This window comes from Garra rufa, chromosome 15 (genome assembly GCF_049309525.1).
Source record: "Garra rufa chromosome 15, GarRuf1.0, whole genome shotgun sequence".
In the NCBI taxonomy this organism is placed as follows: domain Eukaryota; kingdom Metazoa; phylum Chordata; class Actinopteri; order Cypriniformes; family Cyprinidae; genus Garra; species Garra rufa.
Genome location: NC_133375.1, coordinates 34401058 through 34420508, shown reverse-complemented (window position 1 = coordinate 34420508; position 19451 = coordinate 34401058). Strand labels below are relative to the sequence as shown.

Here is a 19451-nt window from a genome sequence, read left to right as displayed (position 1 = left end):
GAAGAAGGGAAGTCATAAGGGTTGAAGACAACATGAGTAAGTGAAACCACACAAGGCTCCTTCAATCACCTAACATCAAACAAACAAGAGAGTACAGGTATCCTACACACACACACACACACACACACACACACACACACACACCTTCAAGACCTTCAAAACTCAACAGTGGGGAAAAAAAGAAATTCTGCAGACATGATCAATCATGTCAAGATCCAGTAGAAACACCCATTCAGACGCACTGGTACTCCGTGAGCCCTCACAACACATGTTTTTTCCGCTTTAAGGTTTGCTTATTAAATTCATGTCTGTCAGAGTAGCTGAACGCCTGGCCTCTGCCCGGAGCCGCTTGGCGCTGGCAGCCGACACCAGCACTCACAGCCTGAATCCATTACCCCTGACAGCCTTTAAAGTCATAGTTCTCCCAAATGTAAATTGAAATATTATTTTTCTTGCCAGAAAGGCAACTTAGAGGGTGGATGCCCAAAAACGAAAACAGTTATTTTTGTTCACTTATAACGGCTGCCTTATAAACACTCATTTAGGGAAGAAAGCTAGTATGTAAAGAAAAACAAGCACAAATATTCTACACTTTAAAAAGAATTACACAGTGCTGGATAAAATATGGACAAACTCTGCATTTACCTGGGTCAAATGTTTAACCCAACCATCTGGGTTTTATTTAACTCAACTATAAAATAAATCTAAATAAATAAATAAATAAATAAAGATTACTATATGGCTGGCTTAAATGAACCCAAAATAGGTTGTAAATTATAAATAAATTAATAATAAATGTTAATTTCCAATATATTCTGGGTTCATTTTAAGCAAAAGTTGAGTTAAATAAAACTATCCAAATTAAAATAATTTAAGTTCTAGAATAAATTTTAATTATAAATATTTTCAGAACAAACAAAAAAAAAAAAACAGAACATGATGGATCAACAGGGGTGATATATAAACAAATACCCAAACAAATAAATAAAATAAAAGTAAAAACAAAGCAAAATATAAAAATAAAATAAACATGAGAATTTGATGGCCCAACAGAGGCGATATATAAATGAATAAATAATGATAAAAAAATAAATAAAAAAATCACAACAATTAATCAAAATAAAATAAGTTCTAGAATGACTTTAATCTAATTATATTTCCAGAATAAAATTAAATCACAGATTATTTTAGAGTGACTAAAATAAATTTAAAATAATAAGTACTAAAATAAGTTTTAGTTAATTGTAAATAATTTCAGAACAAAAGAAAAAGAAAAATCTGATAACATGATGACTCAACAGGAGTGATATATAAATAAATAAATAAATAAAATGAAACTTTATATGAAACTATATATGAGAAAATATGAGAAAATTATGTCTGAAAGGTGGGTGATATATAAATTAATTAATACAAATGAATCTAAATAAAAATCACAACAATCAAAATAAAATAAGTTTCAGTTAAAAAATAATAAAGCTAATAAAATGTGAGAACATGATGGTCCAACAGGAGTGATATATAAACGAATAAATAACATGAAACAGAACAAAAAACAAAAAACACTTATTCTTTTAGAGAGACTAAATTAAAATTATACAAGTTCTAGAATAATTTTTAGTTAATTATAAATATAAATAAATCTGATAGCATGATGGCTTAACAGGGTGATATACAAATAAATAAAATGAAAGAAAAAAAATCCAAGCAAAACTAAAAACAAAAAAGCAAATACAAAAAAATAATAAAATAAATAAATAAATAAATAAATAAATAATATATATATATATATATATATATATATATATATATATATATAAATAAAATGAGAATATGATGGCCCAACAGATGTAATATACAGTATAAGTTAAATAAAAATAAATAAATAAATAAATAAATACAAAAAAAAGTAAAAAAAAGTTTTAGCTAATTATAAGTCTTTCCAGAATAAAATAAAATGTGAGAACAAGACAGTCTAACAGGAGTGATATAAATGAATAAATAACATGAATCTTACAAGAAAAAACAACAACAACAACAACAAAAACACTTATTATTTTAAAGAGACTAAATTAAAATGAAATAAGTTCTAGAATAAGTTTAAATTAATTATAAATACTTTCAGAACAAAAAATCAGAGAGCATGATGGCTTAACAGGGTGATATACAAATAAATAAAATGAAAGTAAAAAAATTCCAAACAAAACAAAAAACAAAAAAGCAAATACAAAATATAAAAATAGAATAAAAAAAACAATAAAATAATATCAAAAATAAAATAAAAATATGACAATACGATGGCCCAACATAGGTAATATACAGTATAAGTAAAATAAATATAAATACAACTAAAAAAAAAAAAAAAAAAAAACTCTTAAGGATTAATCAAATAAAACAAGTTCTAGAATAAGTTTTAGCTAATTCTAAATATTTCCTAAATAAATATATATATGATATATAAATGAATTTCGTCGGGGGTAAAATTTGATCGCAATGGCTAATAATCAGCTGCTGGTAAACATGTCAAACTAATGATCAAAGACTACAGATTTTAGCCTATGATTATAGGAATCTTTTAGAATTTTTAAAATAGGTCTCAGACGGCCAAATCACGGCGAAAATCACACAGTGTGCGCCCGGCTTTAGGTGCAGGGGAAGACAAGAATGTGTCCGCTTAAGTGATTGAGGGGTTCTGTTGTTGGATGTATAATAATGAACATAGCAGTAGCCATTTTCCCGACATCTGAGCCGCTGAAGACGCAGAGGATTAAAGTTACTTTCGTTTTCAAAAGAAAAGCGCCAATCCCGATCTACATATGCGTCTATGTTTGTGCAAATCATTCGTGAAGCAGCTTCATCCACAGCAGAAGTGAGTAGAAGGGTTTTTTATGCATCTTTGCAAATGGCCTTTCTTAATAATGTGCTAGTTACCAAGTTTTGCAACTAAAAGCTAAAGCAAACATTACGACTTGTCATCCCACGGCAGAGAAGGGCGGGACGAGCAGAGCTCATTAGCATTTAAAGGAACATGCAACAGAATAGCTCGCTCTTAAAAGGGCTGATTTTGGTAAAAAGAGTGTTTTTTACACTACCATTGAGAAATCTTAACCAAAGTATGATATAGACTTCTCATTATGACCCTAAAGAATCATATCAACTTGTGGAAAATGGGCATCCGATGACCACTTAAAAAAAAAAAAAAAACTCAAAACGATTAATCAAAATAAAATAAGTTCTAGAATAAGTTTTAGCTAATTTTAACTATTTTCAGAATAAAATAAAATGTGAGAACATGATGGTCCAACAGGGATGACATATGAATGAATAAATAACATAAAACAAAACAAAGAAAAAACAAAACAGAATAAAATAAAATATAAATTAATTAATAATATAAATTAATACAAAAAAAGGAAGAAATAAAAGTGTTTTGTTAGATTCTCATATAGACTGAATTCTCATGTGCCTTCTGGTCTTTCTTCTCGTTTCATGAGAGCCCTGCTGAGCGCTGCAGCAATAAAACCACCACTGATCACCAGCCGGTGGAGGCACAGAACTTCACAGAAACTCCACACACATTTTTTCCCCACATGCTGAGTATCTTTTTCTTTTTGTCTTGTTTCACCACAAAATGATTTAGAAAAAAAACTGATTTATAGAGGCCGTGGAAAGAGGACACCACACACTGTTTTCATATTGTCTGCTTGTCAAACAATGACATCCTGCTTATTGTTTAATACACAATTACTTAAACTTTTTGTGACTTATACAAAACCTTATATAAAAGTACACATCTCTACCTACACACATACTGGAAATTATGTAAATGACTTTAGTTTTTAGTTTTTGCGCACTCAACTTAAAATTGTAATTTATGATAAAACTATTTTGTTTTGCAGAAAAGCACAACTGATCTCCATTGCCTTCCCCAAAAACCGTGATCCCTTAAAGCAGGATTTCAGGAGTTGATCAAAGGCCTCCGAATGAAACCGCACTGCTACAGCGAGGTTAATATATCCCAGCTTCCTAAAACACACCGTTGATGCGTGAATCACCGACGCAAGACATATTAAAAGAAAAACAACCTCAAAAAGCGATAACTTGCGCTCATCAAACCTGAACTTTTCAGCAGAAGAGAAATAGTAGCTCGCCAGTGTGACTCAAGCAATTTCTCATGATCTACAGAAACCAAAAAAGCCAAATCCCTCGCTGTACTTCTAGGTGTGAAGCCAGTTAGTAGCGTCAATAGCTATTTCTAGGCACACTTTTCAGCAATAAGCTATTGGGAAAGTATGTTTCTGGCTTAGAGCCAGGGGAACATAAATACTAGAAAGAAAAGAAGGTGACTTCGAGTGTGGTAAACGTCAAGGCGTCAAAGAAAGGTTCATTAGCTGATCTTAAGTGCATCCCCGACCGACTGGATCGCAATGACGGCAGATGGTATTTTTTATTTGGAGTGAGAGTGGGCCGCGGAGAGGGAGGGGAAAGTGGCAAAAACTGTGAGATTGGACAAAAAAGAAACAGTTTCTAAGCAACAAGTGAGATCTCAAATCAGCTGCGAACAAGGAAGGAAAGAAGCCAGGCGAGAACGTGGCCAAGCGTCCTGCTCCCCATGACCTTTCCTTTGAGAAAAATGGATCCTCATTCAAGTTGCTCGAGACTAAAATAAGTTTCGTCTTCAGCCGAACCGTTCTACTGTACGCTTTTCAGCTTGTTTCTAAAACATGACGGCATTCACTTTAGCAGAACTGGGGGAAATGAGACCACTTTTATTCTTTAGCTTTAGCATCTGATTGCACATTATTGTGCAAAATGGGAAATAAATCAATGTATTCCAAAAAATTATTTTTGAAAAATTCCAAAGAAAGAGCAAAGCAAAAACTAAAAATGAAAAATAAAACAAAATGTGAGAACATGGCCCCTCTCCAACCAAAAACAAACAACAAAACAAACATAAATAAGTCATTTCTAGATTAGCTAGATTTAGCTAATTATAACATTTTAGGGGTGAAAATAAAATAAAAGTACAAATCAAAACAAAATAAATGGATAAAATAAAATAAAATGTGAGAACATGATGCCCCCGCAAAAACATAATCAAACAAATAAAGTAATTTCTAGATTAAGTTTCAGCTAATTTTAGTAATAATAAGAGTAAAATAAAATCTGAGAAATTTGAGGGGTGATAAAATAAAATGAAAAAAAAAAAAAAAATCAAAGCAAAATAAATAAATAAATAAATGTGAGAACATGATGGCCCCCCTCTCAAAAAAAACATAAATGATAAAAAAAATTAAGTAATTAAGTAGGTAGGTAAGTAAGTAATTTCTAGATCAAGTTTTAGCGAATTATAAATATTTTCAGAACAAAATAAAATGTAAGAAACATTTAGGAGTGATAAATAATATAAAATCCAAACAAAAACAAAAATCAAAGCAAAAACAAACAAAAACCGAAATAAAATGTGAGGATATGATGGTCCCTCCCCCAAATAAACAAACAACACAAACAAAAACAATCTAAACATAAACAAGCAATTTCTAGATTAAGTTTTAGCTAATTATAAATATTTCCAGAATAAAATAAAATGTGAGAAACATTTTAATGTGTGAAATTAAAATACAAAATAAAATAAAAAACGCAAACAAAACCAAAAATCAAAGCAAAATAAATAAATACATACATAAAATATGAGAACATGATGGCCTCTCCCTCCAAAAAACAAACAAATAAACAAAACAATATAAACATAAATAAATAACTAAAGTAAGTAAGTAATTTCTAGATTAAGTTTTAGCTCATTTATAAATATTTCCAGATTAAAAATGTGAGAAACATTTTAGGGGTGATAAAAAAAAAAAAATCAAAGCAAAAACAAATGAAAAATAAAATAAAATGTGAGAACATGGGCCCTCCCCCAAAATCAAACAAACAAACAAACAAACAAACAAAAACCTCTCTAAACAAAAATAAATAAATAAATAAATAAATATTTAAAAGTAAGAAAGTAAGTAAGAAAGAAAGTTCTAGATTAAGTTTTAGCTAATTATAAATAATTTTCAGAATAAAATAAAATGTAAAAAACATTTTAGGGGTGATAAAATAAAATAAAATATTTGTGGAAAAAATATTATTTAGAAATACTAACTGAAAACTTTCTTTCATTTAAAGAATTGTTCAAAATTCTACAATTAAAAAATGTGTATACAGTGTTTTTTTCCCTTTATTCTTTGGAACCTTATTAGAAAGGATTACAATTGAAGAAAAGTGGCAAAAATAAGGTTTTAAAGCAATCCTGCAAAAATATACCAGGATGAAGATGTGAGGGAGGATTTGGGGAGATAAATAAAGAGATTCCAAGTGTAGTCCAGTGGACTAACTCATGTCATATTGTTCATTAAAACGGATGACCAGATCCCAAGGGAGAATCACATGTTGTCTTTTTCACATTGCGGGGACTGAGTAAAAAGAAAAAAAGCGAAGAATCAGCAAAATAAATAGAGCATGATATAGACAAATGTGTTAAGAATCATTCCCTGAACACTTTTAATGTTGTCAAATGCGAAACAATTGTGAACGCATGTTAACGGCAGATGCAAAGATGGCATCTCATCTTATACCTAACAGGGTTCTGTGCTCCAAATAGCACTGGGGGGAGCTGTTTTTAGGGAAAAATGTCAGTTCGACAGATTTTGAGGTGCACAAATTGCACTATTTTGACAATCCTGGAAATCTGAACACCACTGCTGAGGTCTCTGAGAGTGTCCACCTCATTAGCTTTCAGCACAGCTTACTGTACCATCAAAAAAATATGAGGAACAAGCTGACACACCATAACACCCCTGAGTGCAAAGAGGGGTGTTTTCCAATAGCCTCTTCCACCTCTCTGAGTACGACCCGCTCTGACCTCTCCACCTCATGCCGCTTCTGTCCTCATCAGCACAATCCCACACTCAGAGGTCGTTCGTTCTGGAATACCGTCAATATTCCGCAGTCGGAACGCTGCCTCACGCCCATCCGCCCCCGAGGTTCTGACTGCCGTGGCAGCAGCGACCTTGAGGCGGGAAAAATATTTTTAATGTAGATCAATAGCAGAACAAGGTCACTTTAAAATTCAATTAAACAATTGTCTGACTCTGCTCCAGTGTGAACCTTTGAGCTGACCAACCAGACACAACCAGTCCACAATGATTCAGTCAAGGTGGAAAGTGAACACAAGGGAGTGAGAAGGGAAGTAGCCAGAGAGAGTCGCATGGACTAGCAAGCTAGCGCACGGATTCTGACACACTAAGGTGAAGTGTTCATATGGACGACTCAGGTGTGGATCAGACTCCCATAAACATTTGCTATTGCGAGAAATAAAGTCAGAACTGTGAGATTAAAAACTCGCAATTCTGATTTTATTTTCTTGCAAATAAGTTTATATCTCACAATTCTGAATTCTGACAACTCGCAATTGCATGTTATAAAATCAGAACTGCGAGAGATAACTCTGACTTTATTTCTCAGACTTGCAAGTTTATATTTTAAAAATGTGAGTTTATTTCTTAGAATTGCGACTTTACTTCTAGGAATTGCAACTTTATATCTTGCAATACTGACTTTATTTCCAAAGAATTACGAGTTTATTTCTCAGAATTGCGACCTTATTTCCCAGAATTTGCAACTTTAATTCACAGAATTGGGACTTTATATCTTGTCATTCTGACTTCATTTCTCTGATTTTGCAACTTTATTTTTCGGACTCATGACTTAATTTCTCGTAATCGCGACTTCATTTCCTGAAATTGCGACTTTATTTCTTGGAATTGTTACTTTATATCTTGCAATTCTGACTTTATTTCCAAAGAATTGCAAATGTATTAATGAGAATTGCGACCTTATTTCCTAGAATTTAGATTTTATATCTCAGAATTGCAACATTATTTCTCAGAATTGCGACTTTATATCTTGTAATTCTGACTTTATTTCCAAAGAATTGTGAGTTTATATCTCAGAATCGCGTCTTCATTTCCTGGAATCGTGACTTCATTTCCCGGAATCGCGACTTCATTTCCCGGAATAGCAACTTCATTTCATTTCGGAATTGCAACATTATTTCTCAGAATTGCGATTTTATATCTTGCAATTCTGAATTTATTTCCAAAGAATTGTGAATTTATATCTCGAAATTGTGATTTTATATCTCAGAATAGCAACTTTATTTCCCAGAATTGAGTCTTCATTTCCCAGAATCACAATTTAATTTCCCATAAATTGCAACTTAATTTCTTGGAATTGTGACTTAATTTCTTGGAACTGCAATTTTATTTTTCAGAATTGTTACTTTATATCTTGCACTTCTGACTTTATTTCCAAAGAATTGCAAGTTTATTTCCCAGAATTGTGATTTCATATCTCAGAATTGCAACTTTATTTCTCAGAATTGCGAATATATTTTTCACGGAACTGTGACTTAATTTCTCGGAATTGCAACTTAATTTCTCGGAATCGCAATTTAATTTCTCGGAATTGCAACTTAATTTCTCAGAATTGCAACTTAATTTCTTAGAATTGTGATATTATTTCTAGGAATTGCAACTTTATTTCTCAGAATTGCGAACATATTTCTCGGAACTGTGACTTAATGTCTCGGAATTGCGACTTAATTTCTCAGAATTGTGATTTTATTTCTAGAGAATTGTGACTTTATTTCTCAGAATTATAAGTGTATTTCTCAGAATTGTGACCTTATTTCCCAGAATTTGCAACTTTAAATTCACAGAATTGCGACTTTATATCTTGTAATTCTGACTTCATTTCTCAGATTTCGCAACTTTATTTTTCAGAATTATGACTTCATTCCTTGTAATTGCGACTTCATTTCCTGAAATTGCGACTTCATTTCTCGGAATTGTTACTTTATATCTTGCAATTCTGACTTTATTTCCAAAGAATTGCAAAATTGTTTATTAGAATTGCGACCGTATTTCCTAGAATTGTGACTTTATATTCCAGAATTGCAACATTATTTCTCAGAATTTGCGTTTTTATATCTTGTAATTCTGACTTTATTTCCAAAGAATTGTGAGTTTATTTCTCTGAATCGCGACTTCATTTCCCGGATTCATGACTTCATTTCTCGGAATTGCGACTTCATTTTTTCGGAACTGTTACTTTATATCTTGGCAATTCTGACTTTATTTCCAAAGAATTGCAAATGTATTTCTCAGAATTGTGACCTTATTTCCTAGAATTGTGATTTTATATCTCAGAATTGCAACATTATTTCTCAGAATAGCGACTTTATATCTTGTAATTCTGACTTTATTTCCAAAGAATTGTGAATTTATATCCCAGAATCGCGACTTCATTTCCCGGAATCGCAACTTCATTTCATTTCGGAATTGCAACATTATTTCTCAGAATTGCGATTTTATATCTTGTAATTCTGAATTTATTTCCAAAGAATTGTGAGTTTATATCTCAGAATCGCATCTCTGAATTGTGACTTAATTTCTTGGAATTGCAATTTCTTGCAATTTTATTTCTCAGAATTGTTACTTTATATCTTGCAATTCTGACTTTATTTCTAAAGAATTGCAAGTTTATTTCCAAGAATTGTGATTTCATATCTCAGAATTGCAAATATATTTCTCAGAATTGCAACCTTATTACTCAATTATGATTTTATTTCTCAGAATTACGAGTTTATATCTCAGAATTGCGAATATATTTCTCAGAACTGTGACTTAATTTCTCGGAATTGCGACTTCATTTCTCAGAATTGTGATTTTATTTCTAGAATTTGTGACTTTATTTCTCAGAATTGTGATTTTAATTCTCGGTATTGCAACTTAATTTCTCGGAATTGCGACTTCATTTCTCAGAATTGTGATTTTATTTCTAGAAATTGTGACTTTATTTCTCAGAATTGTGATTTTAATTCTCGGAATTGCAACTTAATTTCTCAGAATTGCAACTTTATTTCTCAGAATTGTGATTTTATTTGTAGGAATTGTGACTTTATTTCTCAGAATTGCAACCTTATTTCCCAGAATTATGATTTTATTTCTCAGAATTGCAAGTTTATATCTCAGAATTGCGAATTTCTAGGAATTGTGACTTTGTAAAGTGTGTGTAAACTGTGCTGTTTAGCTGTCAAAAACAAAACAAACATAAAAAAAAAAGTAACTCCAGAATGCTATAATTGACCAATCAGAACAAAGATTCCAGAGAGACAAGAAATAAAATGGGAGAAGAAGAGTAGTAAACAAATGCTGCGATGCAGAAGTATGAATATGCGTGACATGAAAGACCTTTCTATAATCTAAAGCTCAAAATCACTACTGTCGGTAAAGAGGCTTCAAAGAAACTATATATTCTACTGAAGCCAGTTAAAAGCATTTCTGTGCAACTGCCTATATGCATGTTCATCTCCATACACACTCTACATCTGTAACTTAGGCAGAACCCTGTGGGACGTTTCACGTACGTATCTCACTTTGATCCAGACTGCTGCAGGAGTGACAAGCTCCAGTTTGTGGCAGCACATTTAAAAGTCAGATTTAAGATCTAAAATGCATCTCTACACTGCTCTGGAAAAAATAAATATAAAAAAAAAGGATATTGTACATCACGCTTCTGCATATAGTTAATAACTGTCATGGAGCAGGGTGCGAGGTTAAGCTAATGGAATTACAGGGCCAAGGAAAGCAGGTAGAGGGCCTGAGAAAGATGCATTTTCCATGCTAATTAACATCCCCTAATTATGGTCGGGCGAGGCTGTTAGGCTGAATCTGCCCGTAGAGAGCCGTCCCGTGCCCCAATTAATGCCATCGCACTCTGCACAGCCGTGCCTGTTTACAAAACTGATTTTAAAGAGATGCAGCACTGCTGCGGAGAGAGCTTGATTGCCTCTTGTTATAAAAGACAGATGCGTACCACATTGTGATGTGTTTTAACCCTCCCTTGCATTCACAGCTATTTGTACACCTACAGAAAAGGGACAGAAACACAAACTAACAATAAGTTCACCTCTAATATAGTGGTTCTCAACTGGTGAGCAATAAAATAAAATAAAATAAAATAAAAGCAATGTAAATGTTCAATGCAAGAAAAGCCAAAATAATGTAAAATAAAATAAAATAAAATAATAATAATAAAAAAAACTTTTGTATCCGATGTTTAATGCAAAGGAAGGTAAAATAAAATAACACAAAAATTTTTTATCTGATGTTCAATGCAATCAAATGCAAAATTAAATTAAAATAAAAACAATAAAAAAAGACTTCTGGATCTGATGTTCAATGCAATGAAAAGCAAAATAAAATTAAACAAAATAAAATATAAACAAAAAAAAGACTTTTGGATCTGATGTTCAATGCAAAGAAAAGCCAAAATAAATGTAAAATTAAAAAATAATTTAAAAAAAAGCACTTTTGGATCTGATATTTAATGAAAAGGTAGGTAAATTAAATTACACTAATAAAATAAAACAAAAATAAAATTAAACAAAATAAAATTTAGAATAATATAAAAACAATATAAAAGGACTTTTGGATTTGATGTTAAATGCAAAGAAAAGCCAAATTAATGTAAAATTAAACAAAATAATTAAATAACAAAATAAAATACTTTCAATGCAAAGAAAGTAAAAAAAACAAAAAAAAACAAAAATAAATAATATTATATATATATATATATATATCTATATGTGACCCTGGACCACAAAACCAGTCATAAGGTTAAATTTGACAAAACTGAGATTTATACATCATTAATAAATAAGCTTTCTATTGATGTATGGTTTGTTAGGATAGGACAATATTTGGCTGAGATACATCTATTTGAAATCAGAAATCTGAGGATGCAAAAAAATCAAAAAGACTGAGAAAATCACCTTTAAAGTTGTCCAAATTAGGTTCTTAATGCATATTACAAACCAAAATTACATTTTGATATGTTTACAGTACGAATTTTACAAAAAATCTTCATGGAACATGAACTTTACTTAATTTCTTAATGATTTTTGGCATAAAAGAAAAATCAAAAATTTTGACCCATGCAATGTATTTTTGGCTAATGCTACAAATTTTACCCAGCGACTTAAGACTGGTTTTGTGGTCCAGGGTCACATATATATATGTATGTATATTCTTTGCATTGAACATCAAATTCAAAAGATACAAAATTGTAATCTATTTTTCTATTTTAAATGTTATTTTATTTTATTAGTCTTATTTTTATTAATATTTCTTACATATTTATTTAACTTATACATATATATATAATAAAAATAAGATTTGGATGCAAATGAAAAAATAAAACAAAATCAAATCAAATGAGAACCACTCAGAAACTTATGAATATGAAATATAATATAAAAACTACATTTAAAAAAATAAAAAAAGATAAAAATTAAAAGTCCTTTGAATTTGATGCTCAAAAAAAAAATCAAATAAAATCTGAAGAGAACCACTGTTCTAAAAAGACAAAAAGCAATTAGATGACAAAAACGTCCTCTTCCTGTTAGAAAAAGACGAATTAGGAAAAACCTCTCAAACTCAAAATTTGTAATCTTTGTTTCCACATGCACAAACTGTCCATCAAACTGTCCATTTTTTTTTCTGAACACTTTGTTGAGCACCGTAGAAAAGCGCGTCCGACGAAGGGCCTGGCAGCGATTTAGCCCCCACGGTGACAGATCACTCCGGCCTGCCAACTGGGCCATCTGGAAGTGCATGCCCTGTGGGTGTGAACCACTGAACTCCCACTGCTGTGGAAGGGGCATTTGTAGTCTTCCTGGCACCGCTGCCAAGATCCCTCAGTCTCTCTTTCCTCTCAGTCAGTGTTGCCAAAAGACATGACGGCAGCAGAGAAGTGTCAGAGGAAGTCTCAAAGGTAAGGGGGATGGTTGTATGGTGTGAATGACCCAACTGACAACTGACATCATCTCAGAATGTGATCATTCAGCCTAAAAAGGCTAGGTAGAGAGAAAAACATTACCAGGAGACAAGACAAATATCAGTACGCTTACTGATACAGTGTGCCATTGACAAAAATATCCAAGTGACCCATTGTGAAAAAGTCAGAATTGTGGACTTGCAATTGCGAGTTTATATCTCACAATTCTGGGGAAAAAGTCAGAATTGCAAGTTTGTATCATGAAATTCTGAGAAAAAAAATCAGAATTGCAAGTTTCTCTCACTATTCTGAGAAAAAAAGTCAGAATTGCAAAACTGTATCATGCACTTATGAGAAAAAAAATCAGTTGCAAGTTTATCCAACAACTCTGAGAAAAAAAGTCAGAATTGCAAGTTTGTATCATGCAATTCTGAGAAAAAAAGTCAGAATTGCAAGTTTACATCTCAAAATTCTGAGAAAAAAAGTCAGAATTGCAAGTTCATATCTCACAATTCTGAGAAAAAAAATCAGAAATGCAAGTTTGTATAATGCAATTCTGAGAAAAGTTAGAATTGAGAGTTTAAATCTCACAATTCTGAGAAAAAAACAGCAGAATTGTAAGATGTAAACTTCAGTTGCAAGGAAAAAAGTCTGAACTGTGAGATTAAAAATAATTTTTTATTCAGTGGTGGAAACGGGCTATCATAGATTACTGCCACACTATATAAGACAAATATTTTTTGTCCTTACTATAATAACTTAACTGTATTATTTTTTAATACTTTAATAATAAAAATAATTTATTAATAAAAATATTCCAGTTTCTAAAATGACAATCAAATAAAGAGGTGCGACCACTAAAACTACATTTACTATATTTTTGATATTATATATTTATTAAATTGATTACATTTATTAATTTATTAACATTTATTTGAAATATTTTAAAATCAGACCCCACTTTATTATTATTATGCATTTCAGAATGAATATAACAATCCAAACCTGGCATGTTTTGTTTGGGTTCTAAGAGACCCCAAGGCCTTTTTAAAAGCTTGAAAACATATTTAATATTTAAGTATCAGGTTAATACTTAATATTATAAGAACTGAGTATAAGCACAATTTCAACTTGGCATGCTTTAAAAATCCTCCATGAGAAATCTTACATTGATTTGACAATAATACTTTCACATATTAACATTCTCTGGTATCAGAATTATATGTAAATTAAAGATCATATTTTTAACAAATACTGCCTTTAGGCCTGGGTTGCTAAAGTGATAAAAAATACTACTACTAATAATACTGACTGTAATAAAAATAATACAGACAGGAATATTTGTAAATTCCCAATATACAATTTTAGCACCATTACACAGCCTCACAGAAGTCAGCTTTACCTTAATACCACATGCAACGAATAATTAGTATAAACAAACTTTAAACTCAAATTATCTAATTATTGTTGGTGAGGAAAAGCATCGATCACACCAATTCCTCCTTATACAGCTCTACCTCAGGAAGAGTTCAGCTGTAATAGATGGTCACTCTTAGGGCTGGGCCGATAAACGATATCATATCGAATCGCGATAAAATTTATGTTAATAACGATGATAAGCTATAGACATTTTTTGCTCGATATGGATTAATCCAAGAGCCAATCACACAGCAGAAATATGCGACAGCGGCCAATCAGCGTGCAGCGTGCGTGTGCACGTCAAAGTACAAAGTTCATTTTCTACAGCACTTTGCGAAGCAACCTTACACCAGGACGACAAAAAAGAGAGTGGAAGCAGCAACGAAAGAGAAACTAACCTCGAGTTATTATCCAAAGATGTTGAAGTTGTCGACATAAAAAAAAGGTAGCACGAATTCTGTAAGTGGTTTGACTATCTGAAAAGTGACTCTCAGCTCAGCTGAGAGTTTGGCGCGATTGTTAAAACTGAAACCGAAAGCAAAAAACGCACGCGCATTCAAAAGCAATTTTAATCCTCCTTGTTTAGAGAGTGACTCCGCAATGCGCGCAAATTAGGCTACATGACATATCTAGGCTGTTATCAGCATGTAGACTATAATAGGTTGTGTATGTCTATAGCTCTGTGTCATGCTTGAAATATTCCGTCTCTATTTGCACTTTAAATAATGAGAGAGTAGCCTACTTTGATTATGGCTGAATTGTCTGCACTTAATACAATTAAGAAAGAGCTGTGTCGTAATTTTTTGATATTTATACTGTAGATTGTTTCAAAATGCAGTGGTTGCCTCTAATTTAAATAGCTCAACCTATAATAGAGAAAATAAACAATTGTGTTTATAATAATAAATAATAAAGAAAGAAATGTGTTACAAATTATGTTTTTACAATAATTTTATGTTCACATTTTGTACATTTACTCTCATTTACCATACTCTGTCACAACTTTTATTTATTTTTTTCATTTATTTTAGCAAATTATTTTAATTTTTAAGGCCAAATCTGTAATCTGCTTTTGTTAATAAACTATACTTAAAAATGTAATTTAATGAATCCTTTAATTTTTGTGGCTTTAGTCATTGTTGGGATACTATTTTAAAGCTGGCAACATCAACAGCTTATATCGAAATATATATCGTCATCGTTCAATATGGGAAAAAATTATCGAGATTACATTTTTGCCATATCGCCCAGCCCTAGTCACTCTCTTCTCTCTTTACTTCCATTATCATGTACGCACCCTCCAAAACTTTGAAAGTGTGGAGCGAACTCCTCAAAGAGTCAACAATCCCAGCCCCTCTGGGATGTTCTCAGGGACAACTCACAAGGAGACTGACAGAGCAGTCAACAGAGAGATTGCTCCCTGAGTACAAGGGCATCCAGCTCTCCTTCACCATTAACTCTTAGACACCATTAGTCAGAAAAAAAAAGCTTCTACATGGCTGCACTTTCTCGCTGTCCTACTTCATTAATGCCACTGGAGATGGACACATTTAGCATTTTTTGCAACTTACCAACAAATACTTGTGTAAAATACTTCATTACTATGCAAATATCATTTTGTTCCAATACTTTAGAAAGAGAATGCATTTAAACTTTTACAATTTCTTTTATAACTGCAAAAGTGCTTATTCTGCAGGTTATCAAGTCTTACTTTTCTACAAAAATGTGCCTATATTTTTTATTCTTTCTTGCTGAGCTAATATCATTTCAAATATAAAACTTGTAATTTAACCTTGAGACAAATCACCACAATATACAGAAAAAGCTCTTGAACTGATGTGTGTAGCACAAAGCATCTCACCAAGAGAACTGCAGATGTCCCGTTTGGCCGGAAAAGCTCGATTGACATGTCTGGAAACATTCGGCCAATTCTGGATATGACGTCATCAACATATCTGGAATGAGAAAAAAAAAATATTTCAAGTTTAAAAGTTGCAGATCTTTTACTTCAAGTGCAAGTGAAAAGGTCCTCAGGTCACGGGTCACCGTCACTGTCAATAACAAATCAATGGCTTTTTGCACCAAGGTCTTGATATTGAATAAACTAATTGTTTCTTCAGATACAACACATTGATGGAGTCTGTTCAATCACCACACTGAACTAACATCTCTGATTTTAATTCACTTTTAACATTTGAATATTTTACCAGCGTTACTTATACATTATTGCAGTATTTATTAAAGGGGTCCTATTATACTCTTTTACAAAGTCTTTATTTTGTTTGGGGGGGTGCACTAGAACATGCTCTCATACTCGGTGGTTTGCACATAATTTACATTATTACAATAGCTTTCTGTCCAGGCTGGCAAAAATGGCTCGATTAGTTCCGGGTTTAATGAAGGACCGCCTTCCAAAAAACAAAATGTGTTGTGATTGGTTAGCAGTAACACTGTGTTGCAATTGGCGAACAGCTTAGACAGCGTTTCAGTCCTGCCACGCCCCTTCCCAAAGCAGCAAGTTCCGTGTACAACTGCACAAGCTAAATTAAAGTGATTCTTCCATTTTAAATATCGATATTTTTCTTATAAAACACATCGGATCGCTAAAGGACGCTTTTACTGACCCCTCCGGAGCCATGTGAGGCATTTTTAATTATGGATCAACTTGTTTTTTTTACTGATGAAGAGAAACCGTTCAGTCTATGCCATTCTAAAGCATGGGAGTGCCAGGATTATTTTTAATGTAACTCCGATTGCATTCGTCTGAAAGAAGGAAATCATACACACCTAGGATGCATGGAGGGTGAGTAAATAATACGCTATAGTAGTGTTGGTCGTATCGGCAGCCTGCGAGATCGCTGATACATGATATGATCATTATTGTGCTAATTTATTTAATTATGTAAATGCACGAAACCAGCTCCAGCGTAAGTCTAGTAAAGCTAGATGATGAATAAACTGTATGATGAATAAATCTATTCCCACACACTGCACACGTCTCCGACGCGGCAACCAATGATAGTCACTCTAGTCCAGGAGTTCTCAACTCTGGCCCTCGAGGTCCATTTTCCTGCAGAGTTTAGCTCCAACCCTAATCAAACACACCTGAACAAGCTAATCAAGCTCTTCATCATTACTAGAAAGTTACAGGCAGGTGAGTTTGATCAAGGTTGGAGGTAGGGTTGGGTCGATAGACGATGCCATCGTCCATCGCCGATGGCCAATAGACATCACGATGCTGAGCCGGCATCGCGATCCTCCGCCCCGTCCCCGCAGCCCCGTCCCGCCCCCGCCGCAGCAGCAACCCGCTCACGAAAAACACACACTTAATCCCTATATAGCCAAATGAAATGCATGCTTTCAATTTCTGCATCTTTACTTATTTTATTATTATTATTATGAGGAAATAATAACAAGGACGTTGTTAGTGATCACAATACAAATTACAGTGAACTCCTAACGAATTACATGAAAGTTCGTTTAAATTAATAAATGAGGCATACAAAAACAGCAGAAAAAAATCAAAATAATTTGAATTAAATTAGATTAAATAAACTACACCAAATATGCCCTTTTCATGGTTTTACCATAATAAACAGAGCTTGGAACAAAAACAAGAGACTATATTTTTTTCCATCGAAATACGAAAGTACAATACAAAGCCTAGTATACATTATAAATAACACTTTATCATTCAAATACATTGGGAATATGGAAACACTTGGATGTGTGCCGAAAAACAGAGGTGCGTGAGCCCAACGCGCTATTTTTAGTTTCGCTTTGTTTTAGTTTCTTAACTTTATATATTTTGTTTAATTTCTGTTCTGTTTTAAATTCCTGTACATTTAAATCATTCGTTTTGGAGTCAGGCTAACTCATTTATAGCTATGTTTATAGTGTTTATAATGTTATTACATAATATTTCGCTTGATTTGGTATTATTTCTGATATTAGGCTACCCTTTCTCTCTAAACATTCTGCTGCTCAGTAAATGCGTTTGGAGAGAGTGGGTTAAGCAGTAAGCAAACAATGAGAGCGTTATTGAACTTAAAAAAGCTGACTGGTCGAAAATATGTTAAGGACCAACACATATCCTCCAAATGCATCTATATAAACCCGCGCTTGCTCTTGTCTCGTCTGCACGCACGCACTGTCACGATCTAATGCACTTGTTAATGCCGGATCTTTAAAAACAAATACCGGAACGCAAAAATCCAAAATTGGACATTTTCCAGAACAGGATCGGGCTCAAATTAAGCACTGGTGGACACGGTAGGCTACAATTAATTAATTCGTTATGAATAAATTATTTAACAACAACCATCCCTCACCCCCGCTGAAGCATCCCAGAAGCGGCTGTCCATGCTACATCGCTAAAGTTAGGCGAATTATATTTATTTGAATGATATTCTAATGGACTGCGTTGTGGGAAAACAAACGCTGTAGTCCAAAGGAGCCGTTTGTTGTAGTTCTTGAAAAAAGATTTTTTAAAAACTAAATATCTCCCTTTGGAGTGGACTTTGAGATTTGTAACTTTGTAGATGTTTTTTTTTATGCCCAAACATACACACCACACACTGGCTAAAATTCAAAAAGTGAAAAAGCATAATAGGACACATTTAAATGTTCTTATTTTCTGTAATTTATAAAGATTGGTATACGGTATACAGTACACTCATATATACAATAAAGCTTATGTGAGTGTACTGTATATGCCAGCTCTTTCTAAAAATTTAAATGTGTAAATATGCTTATTTCGGATTTTGATAAGTTGTAGTATTTCTTACCTTTATGCCTTTGAAAGTTCATTCATGTTTATTTTGCATTCTGTAACTGACATGGTTTTCTTGAACTGAGGCGCTACAACAATTTGTCACTCCCCAATAAACAGCACCAAAACAGCATTTATTGTTTAAATACTGTAATAGACTAAATTTGTTGTGAGACTTTGTTTCATATAAAATTAACAAAGCACAAAGCTTAATGCTATTTATTAGATGGGAGGTTCTCTGTAATGTTCCGTTTATTAACTGAAAACAGGCTAGACCAAGCGTGCCGTGGGTGTCCTGAAAAGTGAAGCCGAAAGTTTTCGATCGCCCCCCGGTGGCTGGCTGCAGTATAGGTCATAAACCCCACCCTTTTTCTAA

The 19451-nt window shown here is 32.7% G+C and overlaps 1 protein-coding gene across 1 annotated transcript in view; it reads right to left on the bottom strand.

Annotated features, from left to right (window-relative positions):
- med27 (mediator complex subunit 27) overlaps nucleotides 1-19451 on the bottom strand; it is a 98198-nt gene that overhangs the window by 23270 nt on the left and 55477 nt on the right. The window contains exon 4 of the mRNA XM_073819448.1: nucleotides 16166-16259. Within this exon, the coding sequence (XP_073675549.1) occupies nucleotides 16166-16259 (94 nt within the window). The remainder of the gene's footprint in view (nucleotides 1-16165; nucleotides 16260-19451) is intronic.